Here is a 19,668-nt window from a genome sequence, read left to right as displayed (position 1 = left end):
CTTATCTCGGATTCACTATAAGCTATTAATGGCTTGGCAACAGTGTTTTCGTCTATAATAACTCTTGGTTCCTCGTATCCAATAATTACAAATTTCCATGTCTCAAATTCACGGGCTTGTAAAAAGGAACACATAGAAATTTTCCACCATAAGTAATTTGTGCCATATAATGTTGGCAGTACGTTTATCGAGATTGCACTCCTGTCCATATAGTCAGACTGCTTCAAACACAAACTTATTAGGTCTTAGCGTGTTTGCCTGCTCTGATACCAATTGAAAACGCAGGGTACCAAAATACACCACTACTTTTTTCTTAGGAAACTTGTATGGACAAACTCAAAACAACTCCGAGAGTAAAACTCAATCAAGGAATAATATCTAGAGTTATATCTCTTTCTATTGCGATTAGAACTTTTAGAGAAACAAGTCCGTGAACACATAAGACATTAACTCTGAGTCACTAACATGTGATCAATTATGTCTAGTGTTTTTAGAGACTTGATCAAATGCTAATTATCTCATAGAAATAATTTAAACGCAATTGAAAATATAATCGACACGATTAGTAGATGTACAAGGTACAAATACATAGCAGTTCGTGAGTCCGTTCAGTCATAGTACACGTACCGGTTTGTAAACATTTAACCAAACCGAGCTCCGTAATTCACAGAAATTTTTAAGTTTGTGTACCGGTTTGAAAACCTTAAGACTGTCGCCGGTTCCGGAGTTCACAGAACTAAATCGGTTTGCGTACCGGTAATATGCCGGTTCCGAAGTTGACAGAACAATATCTTTCCCTGGTTTGTAACGGTACCATTCGGTTCTCATAAACCCAATTTTTTTTGATCTTATAATATAATTATCTATTATGATTTATGTGAATTTTAGATATAGCAGGTCTCGAATCTAACCTATTGTCTTGATTTATCAAATAATCATAAGTAGATATTGATTAAACACATGTGTGAAGTCACAATAATACTATTATCAATTTATATCTCATAAGTTGTGTATTTAGTATGCATATGAGTTTCTTTGGCATGTAATAGCTAAGACCTTGCCGACCTTTCTCTGGTAAAGGTTGACTTGTTTTTTACTCTTTTGTCTTGCAGGGAATAACAACTCACAGAGGGAGAGTTCTACATTGAACTGGTGCTTAAACGATCTTTCTGGGGTGAGTTGTTGAATTTTAATAATCTCTTTTCTGATATGACAACTTGATTGGTTCGGATCATAGTTTGTCGTATTGAAAAGTGAGGTAACGATTTATATTTGAGTTAGTTAATAGTTTTTCTGTTAAGAAAAGTTGATTTAATTGCCTATTCTTGCTTTTTCTTAACGAAATAAGCTATAGTCATTTTCGTTTCAATTGGTTCTGGTTAAGGAAAACTAAGTTAATCCTGATTTTTGTTTTTGCTTAACAAAAGGAGGTTCAATTGCTTTAGTCCACTTAATTCCTGATAAGAATAATAAAGTTAATTATGATCTTAGTTTAGGCTTATCAAAAGGAGGTACGAATATTCAAGTCTAATCGGTTCCTTGATAAGAAAACTAGTTATCTAACCCAGTTTTGTTTTGTCTAGATGAGGTACAATTATTTATGAATAATTGGATCCTGATAAGTAACTAAGTTAATTTTGATCTTACTCTGACATATCAAATGAAAGGGAAAATTGATTCGGGCTATTGTTTTCTTAATTCTGATTTTAGTTTAGGCTATCAAAATGAGGTAAGAATATTGAAGTCTAATTTGTTCCTTGATAAGAAAACTAGTTATCTAACCTAGTTTTATCCTGTCTAAATGAGGTACAATTATTTATGAATAATTAAGACTAATGTGGTTTACACCCAATAAAAAAGAGGGTTGAATTTTTGACAATCTTCACAAATCAAATTGCTAATTCATTGTTAGCACTAGTCTTCCTAAAATCTCAACAATGGCACCAAAAACTTCTCTTTTTCTCGTTGGTTTTTTCTTATTAGGATTAACTTTGATTGCTTTCCAATCCATGTAAGTTTAAGGATTGATTGTCCGACCAACACTTTTCGATCAAGTATTTTACTTTTTCTTTATCTTATTGCGTCTCTCATTTCGTGCTCAAACCTTCGTGAACATGCAGGAATATTGTGGATGCTTTGAATTGGGGAGATCTAGATGACACGCCTTGTTTAATAGATGGTGACATTCTATTACCGCGTATATCTTGTGTTGGTCGTCTCATGCGCTGGAGGTATTCTCCAACCGATGATGTTCGTAGGGACTGTATGGATTGGTGTGCGTCAATTAATGACACTGAACGGATTATGCCCAGATGAGCGAGGATGAATTAATTCTGATCGTAGTCTGGCATATCAAATTAAAGGGGAAATTTCTCGGGCAATTGTTTCCTTGATAAGATGCTAAACAAATTACTTAGGTAGTTTAGATTTTAGTATTGCTTGTCTAAAATGGTATGTTAAACCTTCGTACTTAAATCTTATAGGTTGTATTAGTTCTTATGAACTTGTAAGATCCTTTCGGTTTGCTTATGTATTTTTTCGTTCTTTGTCATTTTGTGACAAAAAATGGGGAGAAATATATGGAGTATACGGGTAATTTACAATCACTGAGAAAGGATATATGTGCTGAAAAGTATATATATCTGATGAAAGAGTAAAGCATAGACTAAAGGGGAGAAACATATCATTATGTTGTGTAGTATTATATACTACAAAAGAGGAATAACAAAGATGTTTGGATTAAATATCTACCTAGCTTTGCTTTAGGAGGAGTAAAGCTTTTGTTATTCAAATGCGTCAACATCGACATTTATTTTTGAATATATGTGTTGTTGAAACGTGGAATCAAGCCTATGAAGAGTGAGTTAAGAGATTGTTCTATAACGTAATATCTTTATCTTTTACTTCGTGTATTCTCCATATGTAATAGAGTTTTGTCACTGAAATTGACAACAGGGGAGATTGTTAGAGTGTAGCTCGGTTGAACCCGCCCAAGAGTTGGTATGTCAAGGTTGGTTGTCATATTTTAGTATCAGAACTCAAAATTCGCTTGATTAGTTTACTAGAGTCAACTTCGTTGGGTTAGACTAGAAAGTCTAAAGATGTTGAGACATACAACTATTACTCGGAAGACCTAAAGAATCTGAAGATGTATCTACATAAACGAAGACATCATGAGGTTAGTAATACAAGACTTGACTTGTTTCAATTTGGGATATTTTGATTTTGGGTCACAAAAAAGTGACCAAAGTTGCGTTGGGTCACCTGAAAATTTTAATTAGAGTTCGGGTCACAGGACCGTCATTGACCGCATTGACAATTAGGAAAGTTAGTTAAACACTGAAATGACCAAATAAGATCCAGGGATCAATTTATTTACGAAATCTACCCTTTTATATTATCTTCTTTTATTTCTATTCCACTTCGATTCAAGAATATTAACCACCATTCATCACCAAAAGGTAATAAAATCCAGTACTTGTGGTAGTGTTTTAATTATAGTCTGTGAACAGTGAGATACCATCTATAATAAAGATTTGAAGTATCAGTCGAGAAAACAGTGAATGGGTGGAGATATTGTCGTTGGTTTTGGTGCTAAATAGAAATGAATTGAGGAGGTTCCAAAACTATTTTATAGTTTCATTGGGTTTAGAAGAACGGGATCTTATCAGATAGAGTTAACAACAGGGGAATTAGAGAATTACTTTATTGCGATTCAAATAAGAAGAGTGTTGGGTGTTGTTACTGTGTGTTGTTGTGTGCCATTGATTTTATTGTAATGAACGATGAATAACGATGAAGATTAATATGAATTTGAGAGTTTAAGATGGATTAGGAAAGAGGGTTTGTTGTGATTTTGAATCTGCGTGAAGAAGTCGTCAGCTATAAAAAAGCATTTCAAGGCAACAACAACATAATTATCCCTGCACCTCCACTGTTCGTTAAAACTCCTCAAAGAAGAAGAAAACTCAAAACCGCCTCCACCATCACCCATCTCATCCAACGGTTAAGGTTAATTGTACATAAATTAATTAAAATAAAATTTATTTTAATAACGGTTAAGATGGTCAATAACGGTCATGTGACCCAAACTCAAATTAAAACTTCTTGGTGACCCAAACACAACTTTGGTCACTTTTTTGTGACCCAAAATCAAAATATCCCTTTCAATTTCTATTAAGTTACTTTAAGTCGTTTAGATTGAAAACATAACATGCGAAATTATATACATGAAACTCTAGTATTAGAGACTTGATCATCTTACTATGATCAAAATATCAAGAAAGAATATACAAGTTGTTTTACTATCTTGGTATATTGAATTATGAAGTATAATGCTTATCTTTTGAACTTCGTAATTGTGACATAGAAATAATCTTTGTAACGTGTTTAGTAGATTGTGTAATGAAATTAGGATTGATTTCATGCCTAGAAAACTATGTATGATTACATGAGTTTAAGGAACAAGACTTACTAACTTGTTTCGTAGTTGAAAGAAATCAACAGGATCGGTGATTCGGTATTCATTGAAGATCTAAGACAGGACCGATCCCTACTTATGTTGGGAACCGATCCTTACCTATGTTGGGAGTCAGGGTAGGACCAATTTCTACCTACATTAGGAACCGATCGCCATATGCAACACCGACTTTTATGGTGTACACATACACTTTAAGGTTTATGCGGTTTTGAAGATTGGGTTTGCAAAATATGAAAGTTCAAGATGTCGACATGGTGCAGTGATGAACAAAGATGATGTGAAGATGGAGTAAGTGGAGAAAGGAGGTATGAAGAAACCATCGAATGTGTGGAAAGGACTAGTGACAAATTTCAGAGACAATTCAGATTATCTTTGAATGCCTATATAGGTTCAATCAGGGGTGTTTTGAGGATAACCATCTCGAAAATACTTGAAATATAGAAGAAGCAGCGAAGGGTTGTCAACATATACGAGAAATCTTTTGCTAATAATACTGAGACCGTAACTTCAAAAGCAGAAAACTGAATGAAATCAAAATAATTAGTACTTACTAATCACAACTCCAACAAATCAGACGTAGAAGTCAAAGGTTAAAATTTATTTGTTGGATAGCAGTGAACAGGAGGACACTCGTATCCATAAACGGGCAAACCAGGCCTAGGCAGGTAGGAACATTTGAAAGAAGAAAGAGAGCCAAACGATTGTACATAAGATAACATGCTCAAATCCCTTGTACTTCGGAAAGCCTCTAGAAATACCAATTGGTCCTATATATAATATATTAGAGACAGTCTAGTCCAGTGGACCTAGTCAATTGTCTGTTTGGTCCTATTTGGTAATATAAATTATAATTTGGTCCTAAAAATTATGGTTTGGTCCTAGGGTGATGTCATGGATGATGTAAATGTCACCTTGTAGTGGAAGTAATACCCTTTTGGATAAGGACCATATATATAGTCAAAAAGTAAGAGAGAATAAATCATTCTAGATTTACTTTATCTCTCATCTTTCCAGATCTAATCTCTCTTTCTTTTTCTTTTTCCTCCTGTTAATGGCGTCTCCATTTTTTTTCTTCTATTTTTCTTCCTGCTGCTGTAAACGATGGTGATGAAGGTGAAAATCGATTTAGATATTTAGATCGGTAGTTGTAGACGATGAATACGATGATGTTGGTACTGTTGAATACAATTTTTTTAGGATTTTTTTTCTTTTTTCTGCTGCTGTTGACGATGAAGATGATGAAGAAGATGAAGATATGTTGTTGCTGCTACTGTTGACGATGAAGACGATGGTGTTACTCTTGATTTTGATGATGATGATGAAGAAGAAGATGAAGACGATGGTGTTAATCTTGATTTTCTTTTTTCTGCTGATGTTAACGATGAAGATGATGAAGAAGATGAAGATATGTTGTTGCTGCTGCTGTTGACGATGAAGACGATGGTGTTAATCTTGATTTTGATGATGATGATGAAGAAGAAGATGAAGAAGATAAAGATCTGCTACTGCTACTGCCGTTGATGATGAAGACGGTGGTGTTTTTGAAGACGAAGATGTTGCTGCTGTTGTTGAACACGACGAAGATGATGATGCTGCAGTTCATTCCAGAAATGAACTCTGCTTTTATATGGAGTTCATTCCAGAAATGAACTCTGTTTTTATATGGACTTCATTTCTGGAATGAAGTCTGTTTGTTTAGGTTTTTGTATGGAGTTCATTTCTGGAATGAAGTCTGTTTTTTTAGGTTTTTGTATGGAGTTCATTTCTGGAATGAAGTCTATTATTTCTGGAATGAAGTCTGTTTTTTTTAGGTTTTTGTATGGACTTCATTTCTGGAATGAAGTCTGTTTGTTTAGGTTGTTATATGGAGTTCATTTCTGGAATGAAGTCTGTTTGTTTAGGTTTTTGTATGGACTTCATTTCTGGAATGAACTCTGTTTTTTTAGGTTTTTGTACGGACTTCATTTCTGGAATGAACTCTGTTTATTTAGGTGTTTTTGTATGGAGTTCATTTCTGAAATGAACTCTGTTTTTTTTTATGTTTTTGTATGGAGTTTATTTCTTGAATGAAGTCTGTTTCTTTAATGTTTTTGTATGGACTTCATTTCTGCAATGAACTGATACAAGAAAATAAATAAAAATTAACACGGAAGGGTATTTTTGTCAGTTTAATATTTTTAAATAATTATTGACCAAGCAATAAAGGCGTTTGACTAAAGGACCAAACACACATGGGCCCACCTAAAAAAGTACCAACCAATATTTTTCCCTTGAAAGAAGAAAGAGAGCCTAACGACTGTACATAAGATAACATGCTCAAATCCCTTGTACTTCGGAAAGCCTCTAGAAAGTTGAGTTTCACTTTTTCCTCTTTATCAAATTTTATCCATATTCCACTCAAAGATTTGTTCATGGATACAGAAATACGGGACAACATACCAGGATCTAGTTTCTAATTGAGATTCGATATCTGGTTAGCATTGTAATAGTAATAACTAAAGCAGCGACAAATGCTTTGAAGAGTAAGACTCGGGCTCCATCCCATGTGAGCTTCAATTAGTAGTACATATTGTAGGCAATCTTTGAGTCGATATCTGTGGTGGACTGCTTAGCATCGCTCTTACCTGTTATGACTAAAACTACCCTCACTGCAGTAGAAAGATTTCGTCGTCCCTAACTGTGTGCCAGCTATAGCATAGGAATCCTGCATAAGAACACAACAATAGAACATACAGTCTCTAACATTCTTCAGTTCACTATGTAAAAATAAGTTAAAAATATCCATATTCCTCGAGAAATTCATAATTGATTGTCAGCAAAATTAATGGATGGATTGATGGATGGGATGGAATGAAGTAGATAAATGATTGCAGAATGGAGCAGTAAAATGTTTAGTTGATGGATGAACTGTTAAGAAGTGATTAGGTATGAATGAAGCTGCTCTATTAATCAAGTATTCAAGTGTCGTGATATAAAGAAAAGGCAGCGCATGTCATGAAATGAGATCTTACAAGAGCATAAATGAAAACGACGACATGATCCTAATAACATCAATGCAAAATTGCAAACACGAGTAACATAATATCTTATGTCTCCTACAGAAAATCCAACAAATAACCTAACAAGCTAACAATGCACCATTTCTTCCCTTTAATATGGATTAAACAATGTGCAACCAAGATCGTCATTCACCCAAGCCTCTCAAATGCACCAGTAAATGCATGATAGCAATATAAAATCATCCAACAATGGAATACGCGCTGACAGTAACCTAAGATATTATCACACAAAAACATGCTAATGATGATGACTTGATGATGAGATGCATGGAATGCATCTAACATGTAGCAGAAACAGTCTGGTTTTCCTAATTTTCTCTATTTGTCACGAGCAATTAAGGGCAGAAAGTTCATCCCTTTGAGGCTTTAAGCTACTGCTGGTGATTGGACCCATTGGCTTCGGGTGTACTGTTGCCTGCAATCCCATCCTTCCGCTTCCCAAAGGGGTTTTTCGAATATGTTTCTACCCGTCAAGAAAAACTTAGCCAAAAATACAAGTTTTCTGTGATCAGTTATACAGAAGAAGGAAAAATTAATTTGATGGAACAAAATTTATATGCTCTTTTTTTTATTCATTTGCCAAAAGATGTTTCCGAAAGCTAATTTGCTAACCAACAATGCGCACAAAAATAGTGCACTGTGCTTAAATATGAGAGAGAGAGAGAGAGAGTATGAAAAGGATATTGTATTCGCATTCCGCCGCGTCCAGAGCTCGGGATAACAGCACCTTGCAAAGTTTGGTGCACATTAACAGCATTACCAACGTCCTGTATAAACCACGAGCAAGCATATAACATTGGAAATGAATAAGCTTTTATAACATATGTGCATCAGAAAATCAGTGTTTTCGATTTTGCATTAGGTATAATAATAAGCTGCAAGTAACCAATAATAAATTTACTGCTTACTCTTATAGGCATACTACTTACCTCAAATTCAATGAAACAGACTGTATTCCTTTCCTGCCTCAACATCTTCATTTGCTTAAACCCAGGTCGCCTGTATAACCATAACCAAAGAGTCAACATTACGAAGTATTAATATGTACAAGACAATAGACGGTAACCACTGGTTTAAAACTCGTTCAGAAAACCAGATCAAAAGATTGATAATAGGAATCATTATTCCACAGTTTACAAAGTGATCCAGGAAAGAGAAGATTCATACACGCTAAAAATTCCCCTCAACTCTTCCTCCACTGTATTTTCTCCAAGATTTCCAATAAAGAGAGTGTTGCAAGGAGGGTTATCTTTTGTGTTCTGCAGGAAAAAGAGTAAAAGAATAAGCTAGTATGGCACTAGTAGTCAATTTGAACAAAGAAAACTGGCACAATTCAGGCATCAAAAGTAACCGACAAGTTCGAGATTCTAGAGGTAACAAAACAGAAAAATTTCGGTGGAAGTGAGAGGCCAGAAATTGATACTACCCCCCTCCTAGTGTAGCTTTAATGCTACTGGAACTTACAGTTTCGCAAATGAGAAACACAGCTTCTGAAAATCTAATTGGTATCTGGATTCAAAACACAAACAGTAATATAAATAAAACAAAATGCCGAAGCCCCCTGATCGATGAAGGTGAGGATAAGATTATAGCATCACCTGGACTGGTGCATAACCACCGGGTGGCGGTAGAGGGGTTGGTGCAGTCATCGCTAGTGGAGGCACGGGGTATCCTCCATAAGGATCATATGGTGGAGGGGGTGGAGCCATGTACCTAGTCAATTTCAATTAGGCATGGTTCAAGAGACATGTGCTTGCACGGGATAACTTAAAGATTGAATTATTAGGTCCTATATTTTTGATCGCGATTAAAAGGCTTTACAAGCAAAAAAAAAAAAACACAAACTTACCCTTGGTGTCCCCAAACAGGTGGAGGAGGAGGAGGGTGAAAAGGAGATGGACTTGCATAACCTGTATGTGTGTAATCACCACCAGTTCTCAAGCGTTTACTTTGATCAAAAGAACTTGCATCAGCAACAACACCTACAGATCGAATACAGACAGCATTACAACAAAGAAGTTGGAAAACCCATCGATGCAACACATCGACATTCGCAACCACTCAAGTTTACTTAAAGCAGGTCAAACCATTTAAGAAGTAAAACAATTGGGGGTGTTCGGCATGGCAGTTAATCGGTATTGGATCAGGGCAGAACTGGATTCTAAGCATACTATACAACACCACTAAATTTATGAAGTATGAATTCTAATCTAATCCTCTCCGAAACAAAGCATAACTCAAACATTGTAGATTAGCAAGTTTCCTTACAAGGTAACAGTTTTATGCAAGAGCTTATCAGTCAGACTACTGGCTTATTTGTATGTAGTATTAGACAACTTTAATTTAAATGGATCCACTGTAGTAAGGTTACTCCCTTCCCTTATTTATGTTATGCACCTAAAAGTTGAGTTCGCCCTGCAGTATTCTGTTGTCATTGTTATCACTGTCTGGCACCTTGTTCTTTATGGATGAAAACAACATGATGTTGGACACTTATCAGCCAATCTGAGAAAGTTGAAGCCCTAAACTGGTTTATTTAGACACCAAATAAAATCCTTGCATACGTACCAACAGGAAGTCATAAACCAAGGTTAGCATAGGCCCCTTTAAATTCTTGTCTAACTGCAATCCATTCCGCAAAATCTTCACCCTATCCACCACTCGGATCCTATAAACTTCAGACGTCCATTCTCTACACCCGATTCAAACTCACACCATAAGTTTGTTCAAGAGGTTTCTATGTGTAATGTCTATCTATATAACTAGGTAATAATAATACTACCAATTTAACACATATTCACAAAGAATATTTGATAGTGAAAGCTTTGGGACAGAATAGAAAACATAAGACATTAGGCCTACTTTCTAATATACACTACTCTAAATTCTTTCATACTTTCAGTTCCAACCCCCAGCAATCAATATTTTACGAAAGAAATAAAAGGAAAAAAAAAAGAAAGTTAACAACCCAAACTACAAATCCTTGTATAATAAGCTAATTTCAAGAAGTTTCTCTAGACTAGAGTCTACCAACTGCAAAATATTTATAACAGCTTAAAGAAAGTAAGAACTGACCTCTTTTGACAAAAAGATTCTTCTTTGCCATCTCAGTATGCAAAACAGACTTAGATTCTGCATCAAAAACCATCTCCTGAAAAATAAAGTAAGAAAAAACCATAAGAATATAAGCAACGCCCTTGAAAAAACAAATAAAACCTAGAAAAGAAAATTAGCCATCACCTGCAAAGCCTCTCTAGCACTAAGAGCAAAGTGGGAATTAGTAAATAAAGCAAAACCCATCGGCTGTTCTCCTTTGAAGTTCACTTGAGATGCTTCATAACCAGGTAACCATCTTAATAAATTTTGTAATTCCCTTTCTTTTACATCTTCTGGTAAACCAGATATGAAAATGGTGCGAACCTGCAGAAACACCCAATTTGTTAAATTTCTAGGGCAAAAATCATCAAAGAACAAAAAAAGACAGAAATAGAAGAGATTTTTCTTGTTTTTTTACTTCTTCAGGAGGGGTACGATTAGGGTTTTCGACTGGTGGCGGTGCAGGTGGCCATTGTTGTTGATGATGGTGGTGATAAGGATGAATACCAGGACCTGACATCTCTGACCTAGGGTTTTACAGTTCCTTCAGCTAATTTGCTTTCTTTTTTCGCTCTTCGAAGGTTGTAAGACAGCCTGACAAAGTGACAAGCGACGGGGTTAGATTGGTTATCACAAATTAATTAATTATTAATTATTAATAATATGATTTTAGGTGATTTTTTTTGGGTTGAAAGCTGAATCAAGACTCTTTTCTGGCCCCCCCAAAAATTATTAGATCAATAGGAACTTTCCGTTGTTTCACACCACCAATATTTACTCCAGAAAAACCACCGAGTCTATTTTACTAAACGATCATCCCGTCTAAAATCACAAAGCAGTGCCGTACTTTTTCAGAAGTTCAAGACCCTAATATTTTCTCCCAAAACCTTAATTCCACCCTCGCTCTCTCCTGCCTCTCTATCTTCTTTCGACACAATTTTCAATTACTCTTTTTACTACTCCCTGAGTGATACGATTATATACTTTCTTAATGTGTTATGAATCCGGTGATAATCAAGGGATGCTATACTTTCACCCGGGAATCGTGTTTGTTCCTATCTAAAAATCAGTAAGTTGAATCATTGAATCTGTTTAATGTGTATCCACTTCTCCTCCCCAGTCCGTCTTCTATTATTTTCTCATCTCTCTATTTTCGAATCCAAATTCAGATACCCTTTTGATTTGGTTTGATTTTAGTTTAATTTAGTTTTTGATTCTTCAATTAGGCGTTTTATTTTGGGTTTATTTCATAACTACACATTACATGGTTAATTTGTAAGCTATTAATCAATTAATCCATAAGCGTTGGCAAAATATTTTTTTTTTTTTTTTTTTGCAGAAAAATTCGACTATCAATCTCTTTGTGATTTTAGATTCTGTTCTCTGTTTGTCAAATTACGCATCATGGGTCCTTGAAAGATTAAACTTTTTGTATTTTGATATATATTGATTGGACTACCAGTAGGCTATATATTCCTTTGCTGGAGCAGGATATGGTTCTCCCTATCAATGAAAAGCAACTACATAAATCCATATCTGTTGGTGCATAGTAAATAATAAGTTGTTCAAAAGGAGATTCCTCAGATCAATCAGGTAAAATTAAGTCAAACCTCAATTTGATTTAAGGGATTTTATGATGGTGTTTGTACTTTAAGAGAGTGTAGTGGAAGTATGAATGTTGAATAGAATTTTGGTTAGACATAATTAGGGTTTTTCCGGGTTTTTTATACCTTGATTATGTTTAATGGAGTTCCTGAACAAGAAGCTGGAGTTGAGGCCAACTTGAAGATTATTAATTTAGTACTTTTATGACAATCATTCATGTTCCCTTGCACCCCTTTCCTTTTGATTATCTGTTCATTCTTGATTAGTTTGTTTGAGTCTTACATGGTTCTTTTTTGTTGGTATGAAATCTTACATTTGGATCTTGCTCTGTTTCTTCTCATACGGGTCTGATGTTGCTTATTAGAATTGATGTATTGTTTTTTTTGTTGCATGTTGAACTTCTAATCATTATGGTTAATGGTTCTAACAGTTTGGATTTCTTTGAAACTGATCTCAATTGTTTAAAGAAACTTAATTGTTGGTCTTCTTAGCAGTATTTAGTTTACTTAATTTCATGTAATTTTAAGAGGAAACTTGGAATAATTTCTTGAGTGGGTTGAACCTGGTGAATGATACTAGAGCAATTTTCATTTTTGAAGTAGTTGTTCTTTGGAAATTGTTAGTTGGAGAGAATTAGATTTCTATAGGCTTACTTCATCTCATTAAAAAGTTTAAACAATTTAGTTATGGGTGTTTTGTCCTAGACATTCTGATTTATTGACATGGAATGAAGAAGGCCCATTTAGTTACTATGTGCTTTTGTAGTGTGATCAAGATCCCTCTTATATTGACTTAAAGCAAAGAATGGTATATCAATTCGCCCTAAATGGGAATGCATATTTTCTGTATTATAGAACAGTAATTGAATGATTTGTATTCAATTGAAATTAACCATTAGAAATGTGGTGAATTTGCCGGGGTGTGGCATTTGTATATATGAAGAAATTATGGCGAATGCGGAAGTTGCCTTTCATTTACGAGGGTAGGCCTAAGAACAAGGATGCCCTTTTCGGTATGTTCTTGCAGTATAAATCTAATTGTATAACATTCTGCATTTCTAAAATTCTATTTTTTTAATGGTTCTGTTAATATTAGTCTATAAATTTATTTTTTGATTTGATAATATGATTTCAGGTGATTTTCCTTTGTTGTGGTTGAAAGCTGAATCAAGCTCTCTTCTTAGAGTTTCTGGCCCCACCAAAAATTATTAGACCAATAAAGACTTTCCGTTGTTTCACACCACCAATATTTACTCCAGAAAAACCACCGAGTCTATTTTACTAAACGATCATCCCGCATAAAATCACAAAATGGTACCGTACTTTTTCAGAAGTTCAAGACCCTAATATTTTCTCCCAAAACCTTAATTCCACCCTCGCTCTCTCCTGCCTCGCTATCTTCTTTCGGCACAATTTTCAATTACTCTTTTTACTACTCCCTGATTGATACGATTATATACTTTCTTTTTAATGTGTTATGAATCCGGTGATAATCAAGGGATGCTATTGTTGATGGTGGTTTTTAGCTTAGGGTCAAAATCGTAAAACCTTGCATCTGACATGATGTCACTACCGCCACTAGCATAAACAATGAACCATTCAACATGTCTGCGTAAAATTACCGGGGTACCTGATGTGATTTGTAGATAGTGGTAAAAGTGGTTCGATTCTTAGACTTGTGAAGGATATTAATTAGACTTAAATCCTAATATTAAAATAGAAAACTCACTAAAAATTATAGCAAACTCAATCAAAGATGATATCAATACTAAAAGAAACACTGAGGCTAAGATTACACTATTTTCCGAATTCAAAGTGATTTAATCCAATATTTATATTCATGCAATTTTTTCGTTCAATTTGATTCTAAACTATTGCAACAAGTAGATTCTCAAAATAACAGGTGTAAATCCGGAGCATAGAACATCAAAAAACTAGGTCCAAGCATGCTCTATCAAAAGAAATAACAATTGCTTAACAAGAATCATTCAAACAATTTTCACTCAAGGAAAAACAATCATAAAAATAATTGCGATAAATAAATAAATAACAATATACCACTTTTTGTTGGAAAAATAGCTTCCTATATCGCCTCAACAATGGGGTTTAGCTCCTTATATTAACCACTTGCTCAAAATACATGCTTGTTGCTCAAAAGTTGATTAAAAAGAAGAGAAGGTATAAAACAACGTGTTTGTAACGGATATAATTGTTACGAACCACTGTTACAGAGTACCCTAACACAGAACTGTTGCGAACTCTGAATAGTTGTTACAGAAATTGTTACAAAGTGACTGAATTTTGAAAGAAAAGGCCACGGATTCTGCGACTGTCTTCGTCTGTCCAATGTTCTTCAGCTTCGTCTTCTTCCTCCTGCTGGTGCAACTTTCTCTGCAGTGTGATTTCTTCGTATCAGAGCTTCCCCTAAACTACGTAAAGGCCCCAAACTACTCGATATTCCCTTGTTTAGGTCTTCTATCCTCCTATTTATACACAGCAGCCACAATGTCCCGAGAAAATCTTTCTCCTTCACCGCAAGTTTCGGGATTTCTTCCCTTTTTATTCTTTTTTTTTATGCGTCAACCGAGTTGGTATCGACTCTTTTAATGATAGGATTAAATCTCCAAGGGAAGATATTCTCCAAATCCACCAGATAACTTCCTAAGACACGCCGAATAACCTGTGATATTCTCCACCTCTGTTTTCTTCCAAGTGACGTTTCTTCCTTTCTTTTTTCGAATCCGAGACAAGTACCTGTGATATTCCCAATCGAACTGCGAAAAAAACTCCATCTAAATCTCTCGAAATTCTCCAACAAAATCTTCCCCAAAATAACTCGAACAACCCGAGTAACTTTACTTCCCTGTTTTGCTTCCAACCGATATCTATCCAAATTTAGTCGAAGTAATGGCTTATACTGGACCTGTTTAGAATTAACAGGCCTAAATAAATCCAACTCGGCGATTGAATCTCTCTACAACAGCTCCAAAACTCAAGTCCAAATCTGTCAGTGTCTGCACTTGATTTCCCGCCAAAATTTAGATTTCAAACAAAGAGGATGAGTGTCCCTTAACCAAATAAGAGGTGCCTTTAGTGATTTTCTCCCACGAGCGCAAATACCGCTTTTCGAGCCAATTTCGCCGCAAAATCGTATTTCTCCAAAAACACCTACAAAGATATAAAATAACAAAATAAGTACCAAATCGAACACTAACAATATATACAATTGAGATCAGAATAGACACATAAATGTGTCTATCAGTACCTTTTTATATATATATCCTCACGCCATGTTCCACGACAGAACCCTCAAGTACCGACTGGCATTGTCTCCGCACATGCCAGCCACGCATGCTAGTCAAGTGTGCCGACGGCATGCCAACCATGCCAGCCACACCTCCGCGCCAAAGGCATGCCATCCGCGCCACCGTGCCAATGACATACCATGCCAGCCACGTCTCCGCGCCAAAGGCATGCCGACCATGCCAGCCGCACCACCGTGCCAGCCACATCTCCGCGCCAAAGGCATGCCAACCATACCAGCCGCACCACCGTGCCAATGGCATGCCATGCCAGCCACATCTCCGCGCCAAAGGCATGCCAACCATGCCAGCTGCAACAGCGTGCCAATGGCATACCATGCCAGCCACGTCTCCGCGCCAAAGGCATGCCGACCATTCCATCCACACCACCGTGCCAATGGCATACCATGTCAGCAACGTTTCCGCGCTAAAGGCATGCCAACCATGCCAGCTGCACCACCGTGCCAATGGCATGCCGTGCCAGCCACGTCTCCCCGCCAAAGGCATGCCGACCTTGCCAGCCGCACCACCGTGCCAGCCGCACCATCGTGCCAATGGCATGCCATGCCAGCCACATCTCCGCGCCAAAGGCTTGCCAACCATGCCAGCCGCACTACCGTGCCAATGGCATGCCATGCCAGCCACATCTTCGCGCCAAAGGCTTGCCAACCATGCCAGCCGCACTACCGTGCCAATGGCATGCCATGCCAGCCACATCTCCGCGCCAAAGGCATGTCGACCATGCCAGCCGCACCACCGTGCCAGCCACATCTCCGCGCCAAAGGCATGCCAACCATACCAGCCGCACCACCGTGTCAATGGCATGCCATTCCAGCCACATCTCCGCGCCAAAGTCATGCCAACCATGCCAGCTGCAACAGCGTTCCAATAGCATACCATGCCAGCCACGTCTCCGCGCCAAAGGCATGCCGACCATACCAGCCACACCACCATGCCAATGGCATAACATGCCAGCCACGTTTCCGCGCCAAAGGCATGCCAACCATGCCAGCCGCACCACCGTGCCAGCCACGTCTCCGCGCCAAAGGCATGCCGACCATGACAGCCGCACCACCGTGCCAATGGCATGCCATGCCAGCCAAATCTCCGCGCCAAAGGCATGCCAACCATGCCAGCCACGTCTCCGTGCCAAAGGCATGGCGACCATGCCAGCCGCACCACCATGCCAGCCACGTTTTTGCGCCAAAAGCATGCCAACCATGCCAGCCGCACCACCGTGCCAATGGCATGCCATGCCAGCCACATCTCTGCGCCAAAGGCTTGCCAACCATGCCAGCCGCACTACCGTGCCAATGGCATGCCATGCCAGCCACATCTTCGCGCCAAAGGCATACCAACCATGCCAGCCGTACCATAGTGCCAATGGCATGCCGTGCCAGCCACACCTCCGCACCAAAGCCATGCCTCCATGCCGCTGGCTGCCAAACGAAGGGTTGCAACAATCAACGGATACCGTTACATCTGTGAAGCATATCTCAGCCGTCCAAGTTCGCCACCTAACGCATGGCAACTTCCGGCCCAAGGCCAAACATCACGGTTTTCCAAAACCCTAATTTTGGTCGCGCCTAAAATATGACAAAGCCATGCCGGCCCTACCACATGCCGCTGGCTGACAGACGAAGGGTTGCAACAATCAACGGCTACCCTTCCATCTGATATGCATATCTCAGCCGTCCAAGATCGTCATCTAACACATGGAAACTTCCGGCCCAAGGCCGAACATCACGGTTTTCCAAAACCCTAATTTTGGACGCGCCTAAAATTGGCCAAAGCCATGCCGACCCTACCACATGCCGCAGGCTGCCAAACGAAGGATTGCAACAATCAACGGCTACTCTTCCATCTGAGATGCAGATCTCAGCCGTCCAAGTTCGCCACCTAACGCATGGCAACTTCCGGACCAAGGCCAAACATCACTGTTTTCCAAAACACTAATTTTGGCCGCGCCTAAATATGCCAAAGCCATGCCGGCCCTACCACATGTCGTTGGTTGCCAAATGAAAGGTTGCAACGATCAACGGCTAATCTGAGATGCAGATCTCAGCCTTCCAAGTTCGCCATCTAACGCATGGCAACTTCCGGCCCAAGGACAAACATCATGGTTTTCCAAAACCCTAATTTTGGTCGCTCTTAAATATGCCAAAGCCATGCCGGCCGTACCACATGTCGCTGGCTGCCAAACGAAGGGTTGCAACAATCAACAGCTACCCTTCTATCTGAGATGCAGATCTCAGCCGTCCAAGTTCGCCACCTAACGCATGGCAACTTCCGTCCCAAGGCCGAACATCACGGTTTGCCAAAACCCTAATTTTGGCCGTGCCTAAAATATGCCAAAGCCATGCCGACCCTACCACATGCCGCTGACTGCCAAACGGAGGGATGCAACAATCGACGTCTACCCTTCCTCCTGAGATACGAATCTCAGCCATACAAACTTGCCACCAAACAATTTGTGGCAATCTCTTGGCCACGATGCCAAAACCCTAATTTGGTCGTGCCAAGAGCATGCAAACGCTGCAACCATGTCGATGGTTGCCAAACGAAGGGTTGCAACAATCTACGGCTACCCTTCCTCCTGAGGTGCAGATCTCATCCGTACAAACCTGCCAGCAAATGACTCGTGGAAATGTCTTGGATGCGATGCTAACTCTTGGTCACGACACCAACTTGGCTGCGATGCTAACTCTCTGGTCACGGCACCAACTTGGCTGCAAAAGCCAAATCCTTTGGCCACGCCACACGTCGCAACATGCTACACGTTTTCCACGAAAACACTCGAGACATCAAAACATGTCACAAACTGGGTATGCTCATCAAGGTATTGGTCTGGCGGTTTACAACGTGCAGCGTACATTACGCCCATTACAGGAAAGTGTCATTAGGGTGAGGCGGTTAGTAAATACAAGAAGTAATGGTGAAACGTTTCCTTAATTATGGAAACATCAATTTCAAGCGTTACTGTTACCATTTTCTTTCATTTACTCAACCGTTTCACTTCTTACGAGACCAGGGTATGTTTCGTTGCGACTTGTATAAATAGGTCTCACCTATTTCCCCCAAAGAACAAGTTTTGGTCAGAAGAATACAACACTCAGAAATCACTTGTTAGCTTTCCCATCTGTTAGCTTTCCACTTTCTGATACAAGTCGTCAAATAACTACTCTTCCCGAATCAACTATTATGGTCTCAACACTCTCTTCGCCTCCCTCCCTAGACCAACCCTTCTCCTTCACTTTATGACCGAAGCAAGTCTGGAACGTCCATTTCTTGGTTTAGGCCGTATTTGTACAGATTGATCTCTCGAATCAAAGTACTCCCTTGCAGTGCATTGTTTAGGGTTTATACTCATTTCTCACCCACTCACTCGAAATTACTGAAATCAGCAGAAACTGTTTTCACCCTCGAGAATTGGCGACCACAGTGGGAGATTAATCTTTCGGTTGCAATACCAATATTAGATTACGCTTTTTAACTCCAACTCAGGAGGATGGTCGGTTTTAGGGATGAATCCGTGCCCCCAAGTTCCACTCAGGCGAATGGCAATGTTTCCTCTCCCAACACAACATCCAACAACATAATCAACGGAGAAGTTCCAAGGCTAGCCGATTTGGCACGGGTTCGGGAAGTCCACGCCAGGAATATGGATCTGATGAAAGAGGCGATTAAGAGCATACTCGACTTCCTTATCAGCTTAATATCAGAGTTGAGTGACCCACCTGTTCCAGAAACTCCGGGACTGGGGATTAGCGTCCCAGACGATCATTCCCAAGTCAACAGCTTGACGACCAATTATAAACCAGTAGGCCAGGAAGCGGCCTCATTGGTGGAAAGTTTATGTGAACTCCTACATCTTTCAAAGGATCAACGGATGGAGACGTTCATAGCCATCAATCGAATAACGTTAAACGCATCCCTGGTTCCTTCGCGTTTGGAAACGTCATGAATTCCGGAGATGTCCATCAACAATGTCACGTTTACCGACGACGACATGATGGCAGAGGAAAGATATAAACGGGCCCTACATGTCACGGCTTGTATCAAGGATGTGGAATTCAGAAGGGCCTTCATCGACACATAAGCGTCCTCCAATGTCGTGACCCTCAGGA

The 19,668-nt window shown here is 38.7% G+C and overlaps 1 protein-coding gene and 1 long non-coding RNA gene across 3 annotated transcripts; one reads left to right on the top strand and one right to left on the bottom strand.

The window, feature by feature from the left end:
- Nucleotides 1-7,425: 7,425 nt before the first annotated feature.
- Nucleotides 7,426-11,254, bottom strand: LOC113301329 (cell wall integrity protein scw1-like). Of its 2 annotated transcripts, XM_026550094.1 has the most exons (10): nucleotides 11,054-11,254; nucleotides 10,780-10,959; nucleotides 10,615-10,690; nucleotides 9,389-9,521; nucleotides 9,138-9,252; nucleotides 9,004-9,048; nucleotides 8,707-8,798; nucleotides 8,469-8,538; nucleotides 8,224-8,306; nucleotides 7,426-7,998 (listed from the first exon to the last, which is right to left on the bottom strand). In XM_026550094.1, the coding sequence occupies exons 1-10, from the start codon at nucleotides 11,153-11,155 to the stop codon at nucleotides 7,911-7,913; spliced, it is 984 nt and encodes a 327-aa protein (XP_026405879.1). In that variant the 5' UTR covers nucleotides 11,156-11,254; the 3' UTR covers nucleotides 7,426-7,910. The 2 variants fall into 2 exon arrangements, with proteins under 2 accessions (XP_026405879.1, XP_026405880.1); XM_026550095.1 differs by lacking the exon at nucleotides 9,004-9,048.
- A 146-nt stretch (nucleotides 11,255-11,400) lies between these two features.
- On the top strand, nucleotides 11,401-12,453 carry LOC113301330. The gene is made up of 2 exons (XR_003336229.1): nucleotides 11,401-11,704; nucleotides 12,098-12,453. It is a non-coding gene; the product is annotated as an uncharacterized LOC113301330 (long non-coding RNA).
- The last annotated feature ends 7,215 nt before the right edge of the window (nucleotides 12,454-19,668 follow it).

Source organism: Papaver somniferum, chromosome 8, assembly GCF_003573695.1.
Source record: "Papaver somniferum cultivar HN1 chromosome 8, ASM357369v1, whole genome shotgun sequence".
NCBI classification, from domain to species: Eukaryota; Viridiplantae; Streptophyta; class Magnoliopsida; order Ranunculales; family Papaveraceae; genus Papaver; species Papaver somniferum.
This window is presented reverse-complemented; position numbering and strand designations above follow the sequence as displayed.

Bases quoted from the DNA above. Each gene is read 5' to 3' on its own strand.
- LOC113301329 (XM_026550094.1), bottom strand. From the start codon at position 11,155: ATGTCAGGTCCTGGTATTCATCCTTATCACCACCATCATCAACAACAA. The intron at 9,049-9,137 runs GTGATGCTATAA...TTTTGAATCCAG, and splicing joins GTGGTTATGCACCAGTCCAG to ATACCAATTAGATTTTCAGA. The intron at 7,999-8,223 runs ATATCCTTTTCA...ACGGGTAGAAAC, and splicing joins CGCGGCGGAATGCGAATACA to ATATTCGAAAAACCCCTTTG.